This window comes from Schistocerca gregaria, chromosome 1 (genome assembly GCF_023897955.1).
Source record: "Schistocerca gregaria isolate iqSchGreg1 chromosome 1, iqSchGreg1.2, whole genome shotgun sequence".
In the NCBI taxonomy this organism is placed as follows: Eukaryota; Metazoa; Arthropoda; class Insecta; order Orthoptera; family Acrididae; genus Schistocerca; species Schistocerca gregaria.
The window spans coordinates 503,433,232-503,449,865 of record NC_064920.1 but is presented as its reverse complement, the minus strand read 5'-3'; the positions used below and the strand labels follow the sequence as shown (position 1 = coordinate 503,449,865).

The following is a 16,634-nucleotide window of genomic DNA, read 5'->3' as shown; positions in this document are numbered from 1 at the left end:
CAATCCACCATCTAAAAACTGATCACAAACTTATAATCCTACCAGCGGACAAAGGCTCCACAGCTGCTGTTTTGAATCTCAAGGATTACTTGGCAGAAGGACTCCGTGAGCTGTCAGATACTTCCACCTACAAACCATGCCAGAGTGACCCCATGCCAGAAGGATCTCCAATCACTACTCAAATCCTTATGCCCATCCCAGAACCTCTCCCTGGAGTCCATCTCTCTACTCACCCCTACCACTCTCCTACCTTCTACATGCTTCCTGAAGTCCATAAACCTAACAACCCAGGATGCCCCGTTATGGCCAGTTGCTGTGCCTCCACTGAGAGAATGTCTGGTCTCATAGACCAACACCTTCAACCTGCTACTCGGAACCTACTCTCCTATATAAAAGGTACAAACCATTTCCTCCACTGACTCTCCCTTTAACACAGGGTGCCCTACTCGTTACTATTGATGCCACTTCCCTTTACACTAACATTCTTAAAGCCCATGCCTTTACCGCTATTGAATACTACCTTTCCCAATGCCTGACGGATTCCGAACCAACAACCTCTTTCCTAGTCACCATGGCCAACTATATCTGCACCCACAATTACTTCTCCTTTGAAGTCATTACCTACAAACAAATATGGGGTACGGCTATGGGCACCCATATGGCACCATTCTATGTCAACCCATCCATGGGCTATCTAGAGGGATCCTTCCTAAAAACCCAGAATCCTAAACCTCACCTGGTTCAGATTCATTGATGACATCTTTGCGATCTGGATTGACGGTGAGGTCGCCTATTCACATTCCTCCAGAACCTCAAAAACTTCTCCCCCATTTGCTACACCTGGTTCTACTCAGCCCAGGAAGCCCCCTTCCTAGATGTTGACCTCCACCTCAAAGATGGTTACATCAGTACCTCCGTCCATATCAAACCTATTAACTATCAGCAATACCTCCACTTCGACAGCTGCTACTCATTCCATACCATGAAGTCCCTCCCATACAGCGTAGCCACCCGTGGTCATCGCATCTGCAGCAATGAGCAGTCCCTCTCAAAGTATACTGAGGGTCTCACTGAAGCCTTCACAGACCATAATTAACCTCCCGGCCTGGTATAAAAACAAATCCCTCCATGTCTTATCTTTCCAGTACTCTACCACCTCCCAAAGTCCAATCGTCTGGCCACAGAGGAGCATTCCTCTCATAATTCAGTACCATCCAGGACTGGAGCAGCTGAATTACGCCCGGGTTTCAACTACCTCTCATTGTGCCCTGAAATGAGAAATGTCCTGCCCACTATCCTTTCCACCCCTCCCAAAGTGGTATTCTGTCATTCCACCGAACCTACATAATATACTCGTCCATCCTTACACAATCCCTGCTTCCAACCCCTTATCTCATGGCTCATACCCCTGTAATACATATAGATGCAATATCTGACCCGTAAATCCTTCCACCATTAGCTACTCCAGTCTGGTCACAAACGTCACCTATCCGATCAAAGAGACGGCTACCTGTGAAACCAATCGCTTGATCTACATGTTGAGCTGCAACCACTGAGCTGAACTATATGAGGGCATGGCAACCAACAAGCTTTCTGTCCGCATGAATGGCCACCGACAAACTGTGGCCAGGAAATAACACGCTGCCAAACATGACATCGTTCATTTCAAAGACTGCTTCACAGCTTGTGCCATATGGATCCTTCCTACCAACACCAGGTTTTCTGAATTGCACAGATGGGCACTCTCCCTGCAATACATCCTAGGTTCCCATACCCCCCCCCCCCCTGCCTCAATCTTCGTTAGTCATTTTTCTCACCCATCCAGCCCCTTCTCTGTTCCCATTCCAGCACAACACAGCTGTCATTCCATTATCACACCCAGTCTTTTTACTTCTCTCCTTGTCCGATACTTCTACTTCCTCCCCCCTCCTCTCCCCGCCCTCTGTCTAACCTATAGCACTTCATTGTCTGCCTCCCCTGCCATACTATCCATCCCACCCCACCTCAACCTCCTCCTTACCCCCACCCAGTCGCCATTCCCATCATGCACTGGCGCTGCTGCTCGTAGTGCATGGTTTCGGTTACATGAGACTGCAGTCACGTGTGTGAGCTGTGTTTGTGTGTGAGTGTGTGTATTTTTGACGAAGGCCTTACTGTCCCAAAGCTTTGTTTGTCACAATCTTTTTGTTGTGCTAATCTGCTACTCAGCATCTTCACTAAATGGTGAGTAGCAACTTTCCTTTTCATAATATTGTTAAATCCCATCCTGGATTTTCCATAGTTTGATATCTTTATACAGACTGTGACTAACCATGTTATATTACAACTCAGGTACTACTGTTTGAGATATTATACAATTATACATCCAGTTTGTTTTGAAATTAACGTAAACTTTCCACTGATTCCCTGTAAGAATGCAGAAAAAGTATAAATCTTCACATCTTCTAAAAAGTACAAGTCCTTGAAATAAGATACCAATTTAATAACTTATATTTAAAAAATACCATGATGAATATTTAATTCTACAACAAGCATTTAAAAAAGACTAAAATGAACCATCAATAGAAATAATACACTCCAACACCATGGAAGTTAAACACATTACATAATTAGTTTTACCTTTTGAAGGGCATTAATTTTATCCTGAGCCCCCCCTTTACCACCAGAAATAATAGCACCAGCATGGCCCATTCTTCGCCCTGGTGGGGCAGTTAGACCAGCAATGAAAGAGACAACAGGCTTTGCTTGATCTCCCTGAAACATAATTTTTAAATGTCATATTTAGTGTTAGAAGAATAGGTGTGTGTGTGTGTGTGTGTGTGTGTGTGGTTTTTTTTTTTTTTGGACAAAAAGAGTAAGTCTACTAATTTATATGATAAAAAGTTTACGCACAATTCTCTCTCTATACAGGGCGAAGAAAAATTCCTACACTCAGCCTTCACAGCACGATTTGTCACACACTGGCGAAACAAAAATGTCTATCATGAAATTTCATCTTACTCATATTTCGGGCACTAAATGGACGTTAAAGACTGGCAACTGGCAACACTGTAATCACATGTACGGTAACCGCCACTGTCAGCTAGTAGAGCAGTGCCATGCAGTAGGGGCAGTGGAAGGCGTTTTGGGTTAGCGTGCAGGAGGTGAAGGGTTCAATTCTAGGTAGAGGCTTATTATTTGCTAAAATTAGTCTGTGTGGTATGGTATCTAGCATCTTAATCATCATACAGCGATTACAGTGTGTCTTCTGCAACGTGTTTGCAGTTATGCACTATGAACAAAAAAATGGAAGTACAATAGTTATCACTGGTCAGCTTTTAAAGAAGCCTTTTGCACATCATGGATGCAAATTGTTTCGCACTACTGTATCTACTAGATTCCAAAGCACTACTTATTTGCAACTGGTGACGTAAGGCTCTAACGAAATGCAATGGACATAAACATGGCAAGAATAATGCTTGGTATTAATTCTTGGGACCATTGGGGGAGGGTACACACAACAAACCAGTTTGGAATCTACTAGATGAAGTGTTACGAAACAATTTGCATCCACAACGTGCAAAAGATTTCTTTCAAAGCTGACCAATGAAAAGGATTGTATTTCAAATTCTGTGTTTGTAGTATGTAACTGTATATGTTTTGTAGAAGACCCACTGTAATCACTGTGTGACAATTAAGATGCCAGATACCATAGATTAGATTCAGTTTTCGTTCCATAGACTCAAAAAATGAGATGATTCTCTTGGGTGTGGAACATGTCAGAATGCATAACATAAATAACATAAAACATACAATACCTGATTATTTGTCGGGAGATAGTTGAAATAGGTTAATACAATGCAGTAAACTGGAACAGCTAATATTTACAGAATTAACACACCATCAGAATGAAACACTGTTATGCACTATTAATACATTTATCATACACAAAATACCTAATCTTGACTGTTGTGACCAAGTGTTGTCAAAACTGAATCTCTGTTAAGACATTCATCTACAGAGTAGAAGGAGTTGCCTATAAAAATTCGTTTAAACTGTGCTTTATCTGAAACCAAGTTTTTAATGGTTGCTGGCAATTTATTGAAAGTGTGTGTTCCTGAATATTGGACCCCTTTATGGACCAAGTTAAGTGATTTTAGGTCTTTATGTAGATTGTTCTTATTCTTGGTATTTGAGCTGTTGGTTGGAAATAGAGATGTATTACTTGCAACAAAGTTCATTAAGGAATAAATATACTGAGAAGCAGTGATTAGAATACTAAGTTCCTTGAACAGGTTTCTACAAGATGTTCTTGTATTTACACCACAAATGATTCTTATCACATGCTTTTGCACACTAAAAACTTTTGCTCGGTTTGACGAGTTGCCCCAGAATATGATCCCATATGACATAATAGAATGAAAGTAAGAAAAGTATGAAAGTTTTTTTTCAATATTTGTATCTCCTACATCTGACATCATTCTCATGGCAAATACAGACTTGTTTAGGTACTTAAGCAGTTCTGTGGTATACCCTTCCCACCTGAATTTATTATCAAGTTGTAATCCCAGAAATTTAACACTGTCAACCTCTTCGATCTACATGTCTTCGTATGTTATATACATGCTGGAAGGAAATCTCTTACAGGTTCTGAACTGCATATAGTGGTTCTTCTCAAAGTTTAATGACAGCGAATTAGCTTTCAACCACTTATGTCAGTGAAAATTTGATTAGCAGTTTTTTCTAAATCTGTACTTGACTTGCCACTTATTGCAATGTTTGTATCCTCTGCAAACAAAACAAACTTAGCACCTGACAATGTAACAGACAAGAGGTCATTAACCTACACAAGAAAAAGCAATGGGCCCCCAATGGAACCTTGAGGAATACCACATGTAATTAATTACCCGTCAGATGAAGACGGACTGCTTACTGCACATGTATTTCGTATGAACACCCTTTGTTTCCTGTTAGATAGAGAAGACTCAAACCATTTCGCAGCATTGCCGGTGACACCATAATATTCTAATTTACTTAAGAGAATGCTGTGGTTCATGCAGTCTAAGGCTTTTGACAGCTCACAGAAAATGCCAGTGGCCTCTAATTTATTATCTAATGAATTAAGTACATTCTCACTGTAAGTGTAAAGAGTTTTCTCTATATTAGAACCCTTCACAAAACCAAACTGTGACTTGGAAAATATATTATTTGCAGTCAGTATCTTAAGGAGATGCTTGAACATAACATTTTCAAATATTTTTGAGAAAGCCGGCAAAAGTGAAATTGATCGATAGTTTGATGGTATCTCTTTATCCCCCTTCTTGTACAGAGGCTTAACTTCAGCATATTTTAGCCAGTCTGGAAATGTTCCCCTGATAAGGATTGATTACACAAATAACTTACGATAGAACTCAACTCACATGAGCACTCTTTGATTAACTTTGTTGATATGTTATCATACCCACTGGAATACTTAGATTTTGAGGATTTTATGATGGATGCTACTTCTTTGGTAGACGAGAGTGTCATTTCCATTTTACTGACACTATTTTTAAAGACTAGTCTCAGATACTCCATAGCACTGTTCACTGACTCTGATAATCACAAGCTGTCAGTAACAGAAATGAAGTAATTGTCCAAGAGGTATACAACACTATATGTACTTGTTGCCAAAGTCTCACTTGTTTTTATAGCTATCTGTTCCTCTTCCTTTATGGCCCCACATCTCTCTGTCTTCACAATATTCCACACAGTTTTTATTTTTTTACCTGATGTAATTATCTTTTTCTCATAATAAAGCTGCTTCGATTTCTGGATTACTTCCTTTATATTTTGCAGTAGTCGTTGTAATACATTACAATTCTAACATCAGAGCTGTTCCTAGATAGTCCTTTTTGTCCTACATGGTATCTTTATTCCTTGTGTAATCCACAGTTTATTTTTTGACCTCCGTTTGATTTGAGTTACCTTTAGGGGAAAACAATTTTCAAAGGTGGAGCCTTCCAGATTTTTTATGAAGAGGTTCAAATTTCCTGAAGGTGATCTGTATATACCTACTATTATAAAGAACTTTGAAATACTACTTCTGCTGCACAAGCTTCTAAGTGCTGCTCTGGGCAACATTTATTAATATCAATATTCTTGAAATCAAAACAGTTTCTAACAAATATGGTAACTCCTCCTTTCTCCATATTTTCTCTACAGAAATAAGAAGCTAACTCAAATCCTCTAACATTTAACATTTCTATACCAGTGGTCACATGATGTTCCGAGAGGCAGATTATATCAACTGGTTTGCTCAACTCTAATTCTTCAACACAAGTAAGCAACTCATTAAGCTTACCCCTTAGTCCTCGGATATTCTGATGCAATAGTGATAACTGATTTTGTGCACTGGCTGAATTACAACTGGATAAATCTAATTTTCCTGCTAACTTTTGAGTACCTTTAGTTTCAATCAGAGGCTGTCTGCATGAACTGTGTGCATTAAAATTTGCTTTCTGGCTGCCTGTTTTATCAATGTGAATTTCATTTTCAGCCTGTATCTGAACATATTTTGTTTCAGCCCTCCCTACCCTAAAAAACTGCTGATCTGTCACTTGTAACCACTGGTACTTTACCACTGTGACAGTGTGGTCCACCCCCCCCCCCCCCCTTTTGTAAGTTATTTTCTATTAGCCCAGACAGTTTTCCCTTCCCTTTCCTGTTGAGGTGAAGGCCATGCCTAGTATAGTCCCATGTGCTGATAGTCGACAGGAACCACACCGATATGACACCCCATATCTGATGCAAGCAGTCGTTCCACCTCTAAACTAACTCTCCTAACAGAAGAGTTAAAAAGAGGCCAGTCATAGCACACAAGCCCAATACCAGTATGTCTCATTACTGAAGCTATCTTTACCAGTCTCTTTCGATTGAATAATTAGGGTTCCTATCTGTGCCATTGCTTGCCCCACCTGCTATTACCACGGTGTCTTCCTTTGTGACGTCTTTATGAAGTGAACCTGCACCCTCTATCACCTGACCCAGACCTCCACTAGCTTTAAAAAAAAGTTTGTGAGCTGGTAACCTGACCCTAGTTCATCCTGCAACAGTTGGACAACACCTCTACCATGTGAATTACCTAACAACAAAACCTTCTTCTTCACAGCTTTTTCTGACTTCTTAGTTTTCAAACACTTTTTGAAAGTTTGTTGTGTCCTGTCTACTCCTACATATATTTTTGGCTCATCAGTTTCCAACTGTGACAACAGATCAAACCTGTTTTCCACATTCACAACCACACTGTCTGAGAACGTTCTATTCCTATTTCTTCTATAACCTGTTGTCAGTTTGCACCTGTCTCCCCCCTCCCCCAACCTCCCAGATCTTGTTTCGCTTTACCTAGTTCTGCCTGAAGGGCAACAATCTTCTCCTCCTGTTCCACTATCTTCCTATTTCTGCAGCAAATGCTACACAACCAATGATCCATATTTATTTCCCCAATTCCCACGCCACTACAGTCTCCCACATGAAAGAAACTGCAACAACCCTCACACCACATCCAAGAACTAACAATCCTGCGACAAGTCATACACTTCTCACTCCTGGCAAACAAGTTTTAGCTTTAGTCTCAGTTAAAACAAGAATAACATTGAAGACTACTCAATTAATAAATTAATTTTCTTAGAAAGTTTAGGACTAAAGTTCAGATACTATTTCAAAACTTCTGGAGAAACAAAAACTATATAACCTGTATTGTTTATGTGACGAAACAAAAAGTAAACAAAGAACCGAGAGCTTAGCCTAAAGTATATAAAGTTTCCACTTATTTCAGTACTTTTCATTTCGACTACTTACTAGAGAATCAAATGGATAGTGTATAAGAATACACTAGCAACACAAACTTTACTTTATTGAAATAATCACATAACTTACAGTACATCACAATGTAAACAAATCCTAATCCAAAACTCGCACCTATGTAATGTTTTCTTTTTTCAGAAAATATGCAAAAAAATGTGAATCCTTCAATTGATAGCTCACAATAGGTATTAATTTACTTAATTATGATGTAATATTGCCTTAATTGTTATTATGCAATTAAACACTTATCTTTACGACAGCTGTGAATGTGCAAGACCCGCCAACCAAACACAGACTACTTTTAGCAAACAAAAACAAGTCAGCCACGACCCAGAATCGAACCTTCGACCACCTGCGTGCTAACACTAAATGCTATCCACTGCCCCAACTGTACAGCATTGCTCTACATTTAGTATTGCTAGTGTGTAAGGAATTGCACTGTGAAGTCTGAGTGTGCAAAATTTTCTTCACCCTGTAAATATGCATGTCCCCACTTATTTGTTGACAATAACTTAGGAGGACATGTCTAAGAAAATGAATGAGTAGTGATAACTGCTATATAATGGAGGCACTGAATATTGGTTAGGCACATAAACAAGAATTTCAACATAGTAAGTCAGCTTATGAACTTGTGTTTTGTGCTATGTTATGATTATGAATGCAATTTTGTAGACAATTTTGTATTCCTCAATGATTCCACTACAATGTGAATAGGTATCTTTACTCATACCATTACTTTTATTCTGCCCATGCTGCTACAGTACTGTAGGACTTAGTATTTTTAATTAATATCTTAAAGGATTTGGTGGACATTCAAATATCTGTGATATTACAATTTTGTTGAACCTTGCAGTAAATGTCGAGATGATTAACCTCTCAGGGCTAAGACTGATTCAGTCCACATCTCTCCACGTCCATTCTCTGACTTATTACGAATTTCTCTTGAGAAATGTTACGGACTAAAAAAACATAAAATAAACACCCCAAATTCTTCCTGGTCACTTATTATTTGTTTTAGGGACACTATTTTTATACTTATGAGCACATTTACTAAATACAGAGAAATTACACGTAAAAAGCTTTAGAGGATGTAACTCCATTACTAAAAAAGAACCTCCTCTAGATTTTTACTCACACTGCAGTCTTCAGCAACATGTGTCAATGCACCTATTCCATGCTTTTTGTTGCCTACCAATATATCATTTTGTCACTGTTTCAGTATTCTTTCATGCCGCTGAATCCTTCCTGGGCTCAAAAATTCCCCTATACCATGTCTGGCTACCTCCATGTCATTCTCATTAAAAACATTGTAGTACCTCGAGAATTTTGACACAAATTCTAGAGGCCCTTGGCTTTCCACTGTCTCTAACACCTGATTTTTACGTATGAGCATGAGAAACAGGAGTGTGTCTTCCTCGTGCTGGTTTTCTGTTTGTGCACAGTGGATGTGTGTCAAGAGGATACGGCAGTAATGATGGTTGATCAGCGTGGGCAAGTGGTTGCCTCACTCATCACAGAAGTTACATGACCAGCACTAGGAGCAAGTGCGCCTTACTCCATGACAGTGCTACGTCACTCATTATTGTAAACAGTTGAATTGTGTAAAATAAAATAAAAGACACTTACTTACTGACTCGTTAGAATTGCGGACGGTGGACTTGAGAGAAACTTTGAGAGATTTTGAAACTGTATTTATTGTAAAAGTAATTAATAGTTTCTGATGGACCGTGAATCATGGGACTTATGAAGTATGACTCATTTATGTGGAAACTGTTATGCGGTGTTTTGCTTGTGGAAGTGAACTATAGTAGAATCTCGAATACCTGATAATTCACGTACGAGCATGAGCAATGGGAGTGTGTCTATCGCGCACCGGGGTTCTGTGTGTACAGGGTGGGCATGTGTCAAGACGATACGGCAGTAATGACGGTCGATCGGCGCGGGCAAGTGGTTGCCTCGCTCGTCACAGAAGGAGCAAGCATGCCTTACTCCATCTCGGTGCTGCATCAGTCATTATTGTAAACAGTTGAATTGTGTAAAAGAAAAGGAAAGACACTTTTACTTACACTTCCTTGCTTACTGACTCACTAGAATTGCAGATGGTGGACTTGAGAGAACTTTGAGAGATTTTGAAACTGTATTTATTGTAAAAGTAATTAATAGTTTCTGATGTGAGTCATGGAACTTACAAAATATGATTCATTTATGTGGAAACTGTTATGCAGTGTTCTGCTTGTGGAAGTGAAATATAAGAGGATTGATTTAAAAGTGTCTTGAGTGTATGCAAACATTTTAAGAGTAGGGAAAATTCCTCCAAACAGCATCTTATCTTTGAAGAAGAAGTGGGGGAGAACATCCCAGTCGGCTATCCTGAAAAGATCGGCAAAGCAATTTCGAGTAAGTCCAATGATGAAGCGGACATGTGGGTCTTGCACACCAGCACCACATTGCTTCCCCTAGTCGCAGGAAACCACCAGAACATAAATGTGTGGCTCAATGGATAAAAACTTGACTGCAAATTTAAAGATTTTGGCTTTAATCTGTAGTTGGTGTTAAGAGATTGTTCTGTCACTACAGCTTTTTCCACCTCTAGCAGAGACCTGTTAATATGAAAAATGCCACATTTCACCAAAGTTCAGAGTTCATATTAAACTGTGGGTCCTCCTATAACTGACTTGGTCAGTCAGTTCAAATCGTGGGGAACGTAAGGACATACCACCTTCAAAACGACCATGCATAGTAAAGTACTGTCATTTTCAAACTTCCTTTGGGTGTGAGGCAATTTTATTTTAGTCATAATTACATCATCCATCCCAAGACTCTTCCCTGACCCCGTGCTTTTACCCTCTCTTAGTTATTCCCAAGTTCACTTCTTCTCTGCTTGCTGTGCAATCCTACGTTTTTGAATGGCTTTCACATTTAGGTCTACATCTCACTGCCACTTAACAGACATTGGAATACCTTCCTTTTGAAAACTCTAACCAATGAAACTAACTCTAGGTCACATTTACTCTTCTAATTATTTCTTTTACTGTATATCCAATCTGTGTTATGATCTCCATTAGATATGAAAACTCATTACCTTGTTCTACAGCTTAATTGTTAATTTATTTTTGATGTGATGATTTTATAATGATTCAGTTTAATGTTAAGGTTTACTTTCAAACTTGTTTTATTCAGTTCTTCCAGCAGTGGCATTAAATGGTTGCTGCTGCTGCTGTTACCGCCGTCAATGACAATTATTATTATTATTATTATTATTATTATTATTATTATTATTAATGATAGGTTCATAATCATAGTTCTAGAGAGGAGAAAGCTGAGAAATGTTGTAAAAATAGTGTTACCTGCTTGGCAGAATGAAGTGATACTGTTACATCATGTATCTAATATTCTGCAATGTTATCTTTTTTCGCAAGAACAACTTTGAACAAAATTTTACTGTTTCTTCTCTTTCTAGCATTGTCCGCTGTATAAACATTATAAATGCAAACATCCATTGATCTTCAATCTTCTGTGAGAGCTAATGCTTATTTCGTTCTTGATACTGAGTAAAGCAGTGACAGTACCAGAGATATTAAGAAACTTCACTCTGTTATCAGATCAAGAGAGGAACTTAACTTGTTACAGACATTTTTTTTCTTAGAATAGTAGAAAGAGGCACTTGTACTTTTATTTAAAATAAAAATATGTTCAACATACTTAGAAACAATTTGTGAAAACAGCATTGTATGCTTTCACATTTGTGAATATCTTGTAAGCTTTGCAATAGATTTATGTTATCTTAATGTTGTGAAAAGATTATTCTTTTTTTGAGGATAGGTCAATAAGTATCTGCAATTTTGAGTTAATCAGCTTTAGGTTGGGAGTGCAGCTTGGTGCACATGTCAACTACTACATGGCACTGTTCTCTTTGCTTGCGGCGCATTTCAGTGTTGTCACAAAAGTTTGCTTTGTGCTCTTGCAAAGTGTACTTGTCACACACCAGAGCACAGAAAGGAGACACCCATACTGTCAGCCAATGGAAATTCAAGGGTCAACTCCCTTTAGGAAAGGTGAGGACAAAAGGTTTTTGGAACACACAAAGGCCAGTTCTTTTACTTTAACTGGAAAAGTGGGTAAACCATAAACAATATTATGCTGATATTCTTTGCAACGAGTTGAAGCCTGCAATTTGAAACAAACAATGTGGTCTGTTGTCAAACAGTGGTCCTTTTTTTAATGACATATTGCCACTCTTCTGAATACTCTTCAGAATATGCATCTTGAGGGGTCGGAGCATCTTACATACAGTCCTGGTGTTACTCCATCAGATTTCCATTTGCATGGTCAAGGATGGTCTAAGAGGCTGTGAATTCACCTCTGATAAAGTGGTGAGCATGTGGTCTGCTGCTTGACCAAAAAATGAACCAAGGCACTGCAAAGCTTGTACAACAATGGACCAAGTGCAGTGAAATTAAGGACGACTATGTTGAAAACTGATGTCGTTGCACATTTTATATTGATGTTGTAATAAATTAAAAAAATAGTGAGCAAATACTTTTTGGTTTACCCTTATATTACTGCATGTATTAAAATCTGCTGTTATTGAACTTTATCTTCTGTATTACCAGCATTTTCATAAAGGAAAAGAAAAAAAACTTACCGAATTGTGCTCAAGTAAATATTCAGCTGCTTTTTCTTCTGCAACCCCACCAATTTCTCCAATTAGTATAATCCCCCTCGTTTCAGGGTCGTTAAGGAACACTTCAAGGCAGTCAATGAAATCTGTACCATTAAAAGGGTCTCCTCCTATACCAACACATAATGTCTGCCCAAGACCAACCTGCAGATAGCATAAACAGATTTACATTAAAAAACACATTATTAGAACAAAAAAGTAAAAATAAGTGTAAAAAATTATATACATACCTGTGTTGTTTGATGAACAGCTTCATATGTAAGTGTGCCAGATCTGGACACAACACCAATACGGCCCTTTTGATGGATATGTCCTGGCATAATTCCAATCTTGCACTGGACAGAAAATTTGAAATCATGGTACACAATAACAAACAAATGAAACTACTGGATTACTCAATACAACATAAAGACGTAAATTAAATATAATTATGTCCGATTTCGAAAAAAAACAATGGCTGGAGATCAATTTTACACCTACATCCGAAACTGAACCTGGTTCAACAAAGTCCCTTCGTTGTATGACACTAAACTTGAATCCACTTAATAAGGTTCAATGTTGACCTGAATTAGCATGAAACATGCTTGGCAACACTGCTATATCAACTACTGACATGATAATCACACCTTGACCACAGATATTAATCATACATAGTGTATACACAGTGTTTATTACTGAAGGTTTCATTTGACGAAGTTGGAACAAAATACGAGGAAGAAATTTCTTTAAAAAAATAAAGAAATAAAAGACACTAATATAATTCTCACTGCTTAAAGCTCTTGACCTCCCCCCCCCCTCCTCCCTATGAACCATAGACCTTGCCATTGGTGCGGAGGCTTGCGAGCCTCAGTGATACAGATAGCCATACCGTAGGTACAACAACAATGGAGGGGTATCTGTTGAGAGGCCAGACAAATATATGGATCCTGAAGAGGGGCAGCAGCCATTTCAGTAGTTGCAGGGCAACAGTCTGGATGATTGACTGATCTGGCCTTGTAACACTAACCAAAACAGCATTGCTGTACTGGTATTGTGAACGGCTGAAAGCAAGGGGAAACGACAGCCGTAATTTTTCCCGGGGGAATGCAGCTTTACTGTATGTATGGATAAATGTTAATGGCGTCCTCTTGGGTAAAATATTCCGGAGGTAAAATAGTCCTCCATTCGGATCTCCTAGCAGGAACTACTCAGGAGGACGTTGTTAGCAAAAAAAAAAAAAAAAAAAAAGGGGGGGGGGGGGCGTTCTACGGATCGGAGCGTGGAATGTCATATCCCTTAATCAGGCAGGTAAGTTAGAAAATTTAAAAAGGGAAACAGATAGGTTAAAGTTGGATATAGGGGGAATTAGTGAAGTTTGGTGGCAGGAGAAACAAGACTTTTGGTCAAGTGAATACAGGGTTATAAATACAAAATCAAATAGGGGTAATGCAGGCAGGAGTAGGTTTAATAATGAATAAAACAATAGGAATGCGGGTAAGCTACTTCAAACGGCACAGCGAACACATTGTTGTGGCCAAGATAGACATGAAGTCCAAGCCTATGACAGTAGCACAAGTCTATATACCAACTAGCTCTGCAGATTACGAAAAAATTGAAGAAATATATGATGAGATAAAAGAAATTATTCAGATAGTGAAAGGAGACGAAAATTTAATAGTCATGGGCGACTGGAATTCGATAGTAGGAAAAGGAAGAGAAGGAAACATAGTAGGTGAATATGGATTGTGGATAGGAAACAAAAGAGGAAGCCGCCTGGTAGAATTTTGCACAGAGCACAACTTAGTCATAGCTAACACTTGGTTCAAGAATCATACAAGGTTATATACATGGAAGAACCCTGGAGATACTGACAGGTTTCAGATAGATTACATAATGGTAAGACAGATTTAGGAACCAGGTTTTAAATTGTAAGACATTACCAGGGGCAGATGTGGACTCTCGACCACAATCTATTGGTTATGAACTGTAGATTAAAACTGAAAAGAATTTAAGGAGGTGGGACCTGGATAAACTGACTAAACCAGAGGTTGCACAGAGTTTCAGGGAGAGCATAAGGGAACAATTGACAGGAATGGGGGAAAGAAATACAGTAGAAGAAGAATGGGTAGCTTTAAGGAATGAAATAGTGAAGGCAGCAGAGGATCAAGTAAGTAAAAAGACAAGGGATAGTAGAAAACCTTGAGTGAGAGAAGAAATATTGAATTTAATTGATGCAAGGAAAAAATATAAAAATGCAGTAAATGAAGCAGGCAAAAAGGAATACAAACGTCTCAAAAACGAGATCAACAGGAAGTGCAAAATGGCTAAGCAGGGATGGCTAGAGGGCAAATGTAAGGATGTAGAGGCTTATCTCACTAGGGTTAAGATAGATACTGCCTACAGGAAAATTAAAGAGACCTTTGGAGAACAGAAAACCACTTGTATGAATATCGAGACCTCAGATACAAAGAAGCGAAAGCAGAAAAGTGGGAGTATATAGAGGGTCTATACAAGGGTGATGTACTTGAGGGCAATGTTATAGAAATAGAAGATGATGTAGATGAAGATGAAATGGGAGATATGATACTGCGTGAAGAGTTTGATAGAGCACTGAAAGACCTAAGTCGAAACAAGGTCCCGGGAGTAGACAACATTCCATTAGAACTAAGGACAGTCTTAGGAGAGCCAGTCCTGACAAAACTCTACCATCTGGTGAGCAAGATGTATGAGACAGGCGAAATACCCCCAGACTTCAGGAACAATATAATAATTCCAATCCCAAAGAAAGCAGGCGTAGACAGATGTGAAAATTACCAAACTATCAGTTTAATAAGTCACGGCTGCAAAATACTAATACAAATTCTTTACAGACAAATGGAAAAACTGGTAGAAGCCGACCTCGAGGAAGCTTAGTTTGGATTCCGTAGAAATATGGGAACACGTGAGGCAATACTGACCCTACGGCTTATTTTTGAAGCTAGATTAAGAAAAGGCAAACCTATGTTTCTAGCATTTGTAGACTTAGAGAAAGCTTTTGACAATGTTGACTGGAATACTCTCTTTAAAATTCTGAAGGTGGCAGGGGTAAAAATACAGGAAGCGATAGGCTATTTACAATTTGTACAGAAACTGAATGGCAGTTATAAGAGTCGAGGGACATGAAAGGGAAGCAGTGGTTGGGAAGGGAGTGAGACAGGGTTGTAGCCTTTCCCCGATGTTATTCAATCTGTATATTGAGCAAGCAGTAAAGGAAACAAAAGAAAAATTTGGAGTAGGAATTAAAATTCATGGAGAAGAAATAAAAACTTTCCTGTTCCCACTCCAGCACTACACAGCCTTCATTCTACCAACACACCCAGTCTTTTTACTTCTCTACTTTTGTGCTTACCCCCCCCCCCCCCCCCCCAGCCCTCTCCACATCGACCTTGCATGCTCCCCAGCAGCACTTCATTGTCCCCCAACCCCATTCCGCTAACCCTCCCCCTCCATGCCCCAGCCTCCTCCTCACCCCCATTCAGTTGCTGCTCCTATTGTGCACTGCTCCTGTTGCTTGCAGTGTGGCTTCAACTATCAGAGGCTGCAGTTGTGCACGCGCGAAAAGAGAAAGAGAGAAAGAAAGAAGGGGGGGGGGGGGGGGGAGAGAGAGAGAGAGAGAGAGAGAGAGAGAGAGAGAGAGAGAGAGAGAGAGAGAGAGAGAGAGGAATATTTTTGACAAAGGCCTTGCTGTCCGAAAGCTTCTGTTGTTGACAGTATTTTTGTTGTGCCTATCTGTGACGGAGCATCTCCCCTATATGGTGAGTAGCAACTTTCCTTTTCATAATGTTGTTTTTTATTTGTATATTAAGTTTGGCACATGAAGCGACATTTGCTGTCATGACTTTGCACTTGGAAAATTGTCCAATCACCAAGAAATGCACATACAGGACTGTATCTTGGTAGAACAATTGTATTGCAAAGGAAGCAAGTAAGAACACTGTCCGACTTTGACTTTGCAAGAAGGAAAGGACAATGGGTAAACCTTCCGCAGCTCCTTGCCAAATACAAACTTGCTATGAAGCAAGTGAAAAATCATCCTGGAAGATATTCTGTGGGGTGGCGGAGGGTACAGCTGTCACACATCACAAAATCCTCACAAGCATACCAACAAATC

At 39.3% G+C, this 16,634-nt stretch overlaps 1 protein-coding gene across 1 annotated transcript in view; it reads right to left on the bottom strand.

The window, feature by feature from the left end:
* LOC126354194 (succinate--CoA ligase [ADP/GDP-forming] subunit alpha, mitochondrial) overlaps positions 1 to 16,634 on the bottom strand; it is a 58,781-nt gene that overhangs the window by 7,451 nt on the left and 34,696 nt on the right. The window contains exons 4-6 of the mRNA XM_050003651.1: positions 12,736 to 12,840; positions 12,470 to 12,649; positions 2,620 to 2,754 (exon numbers count right to left, since the gene is read on the bottom strand). Coding sequence (XP_049859608.1) covers positions 2,620 to 2,754; positions 12,470 to 12,649; positions 12,736 to 12,840 — 420 coding nt within the window. The remainder of the gene's footprint in view (positions 1 to 2,619; positions 2,755 to 12,469; positions 12,650 to 12,735; positions 12,841 to 16,634) is intronic.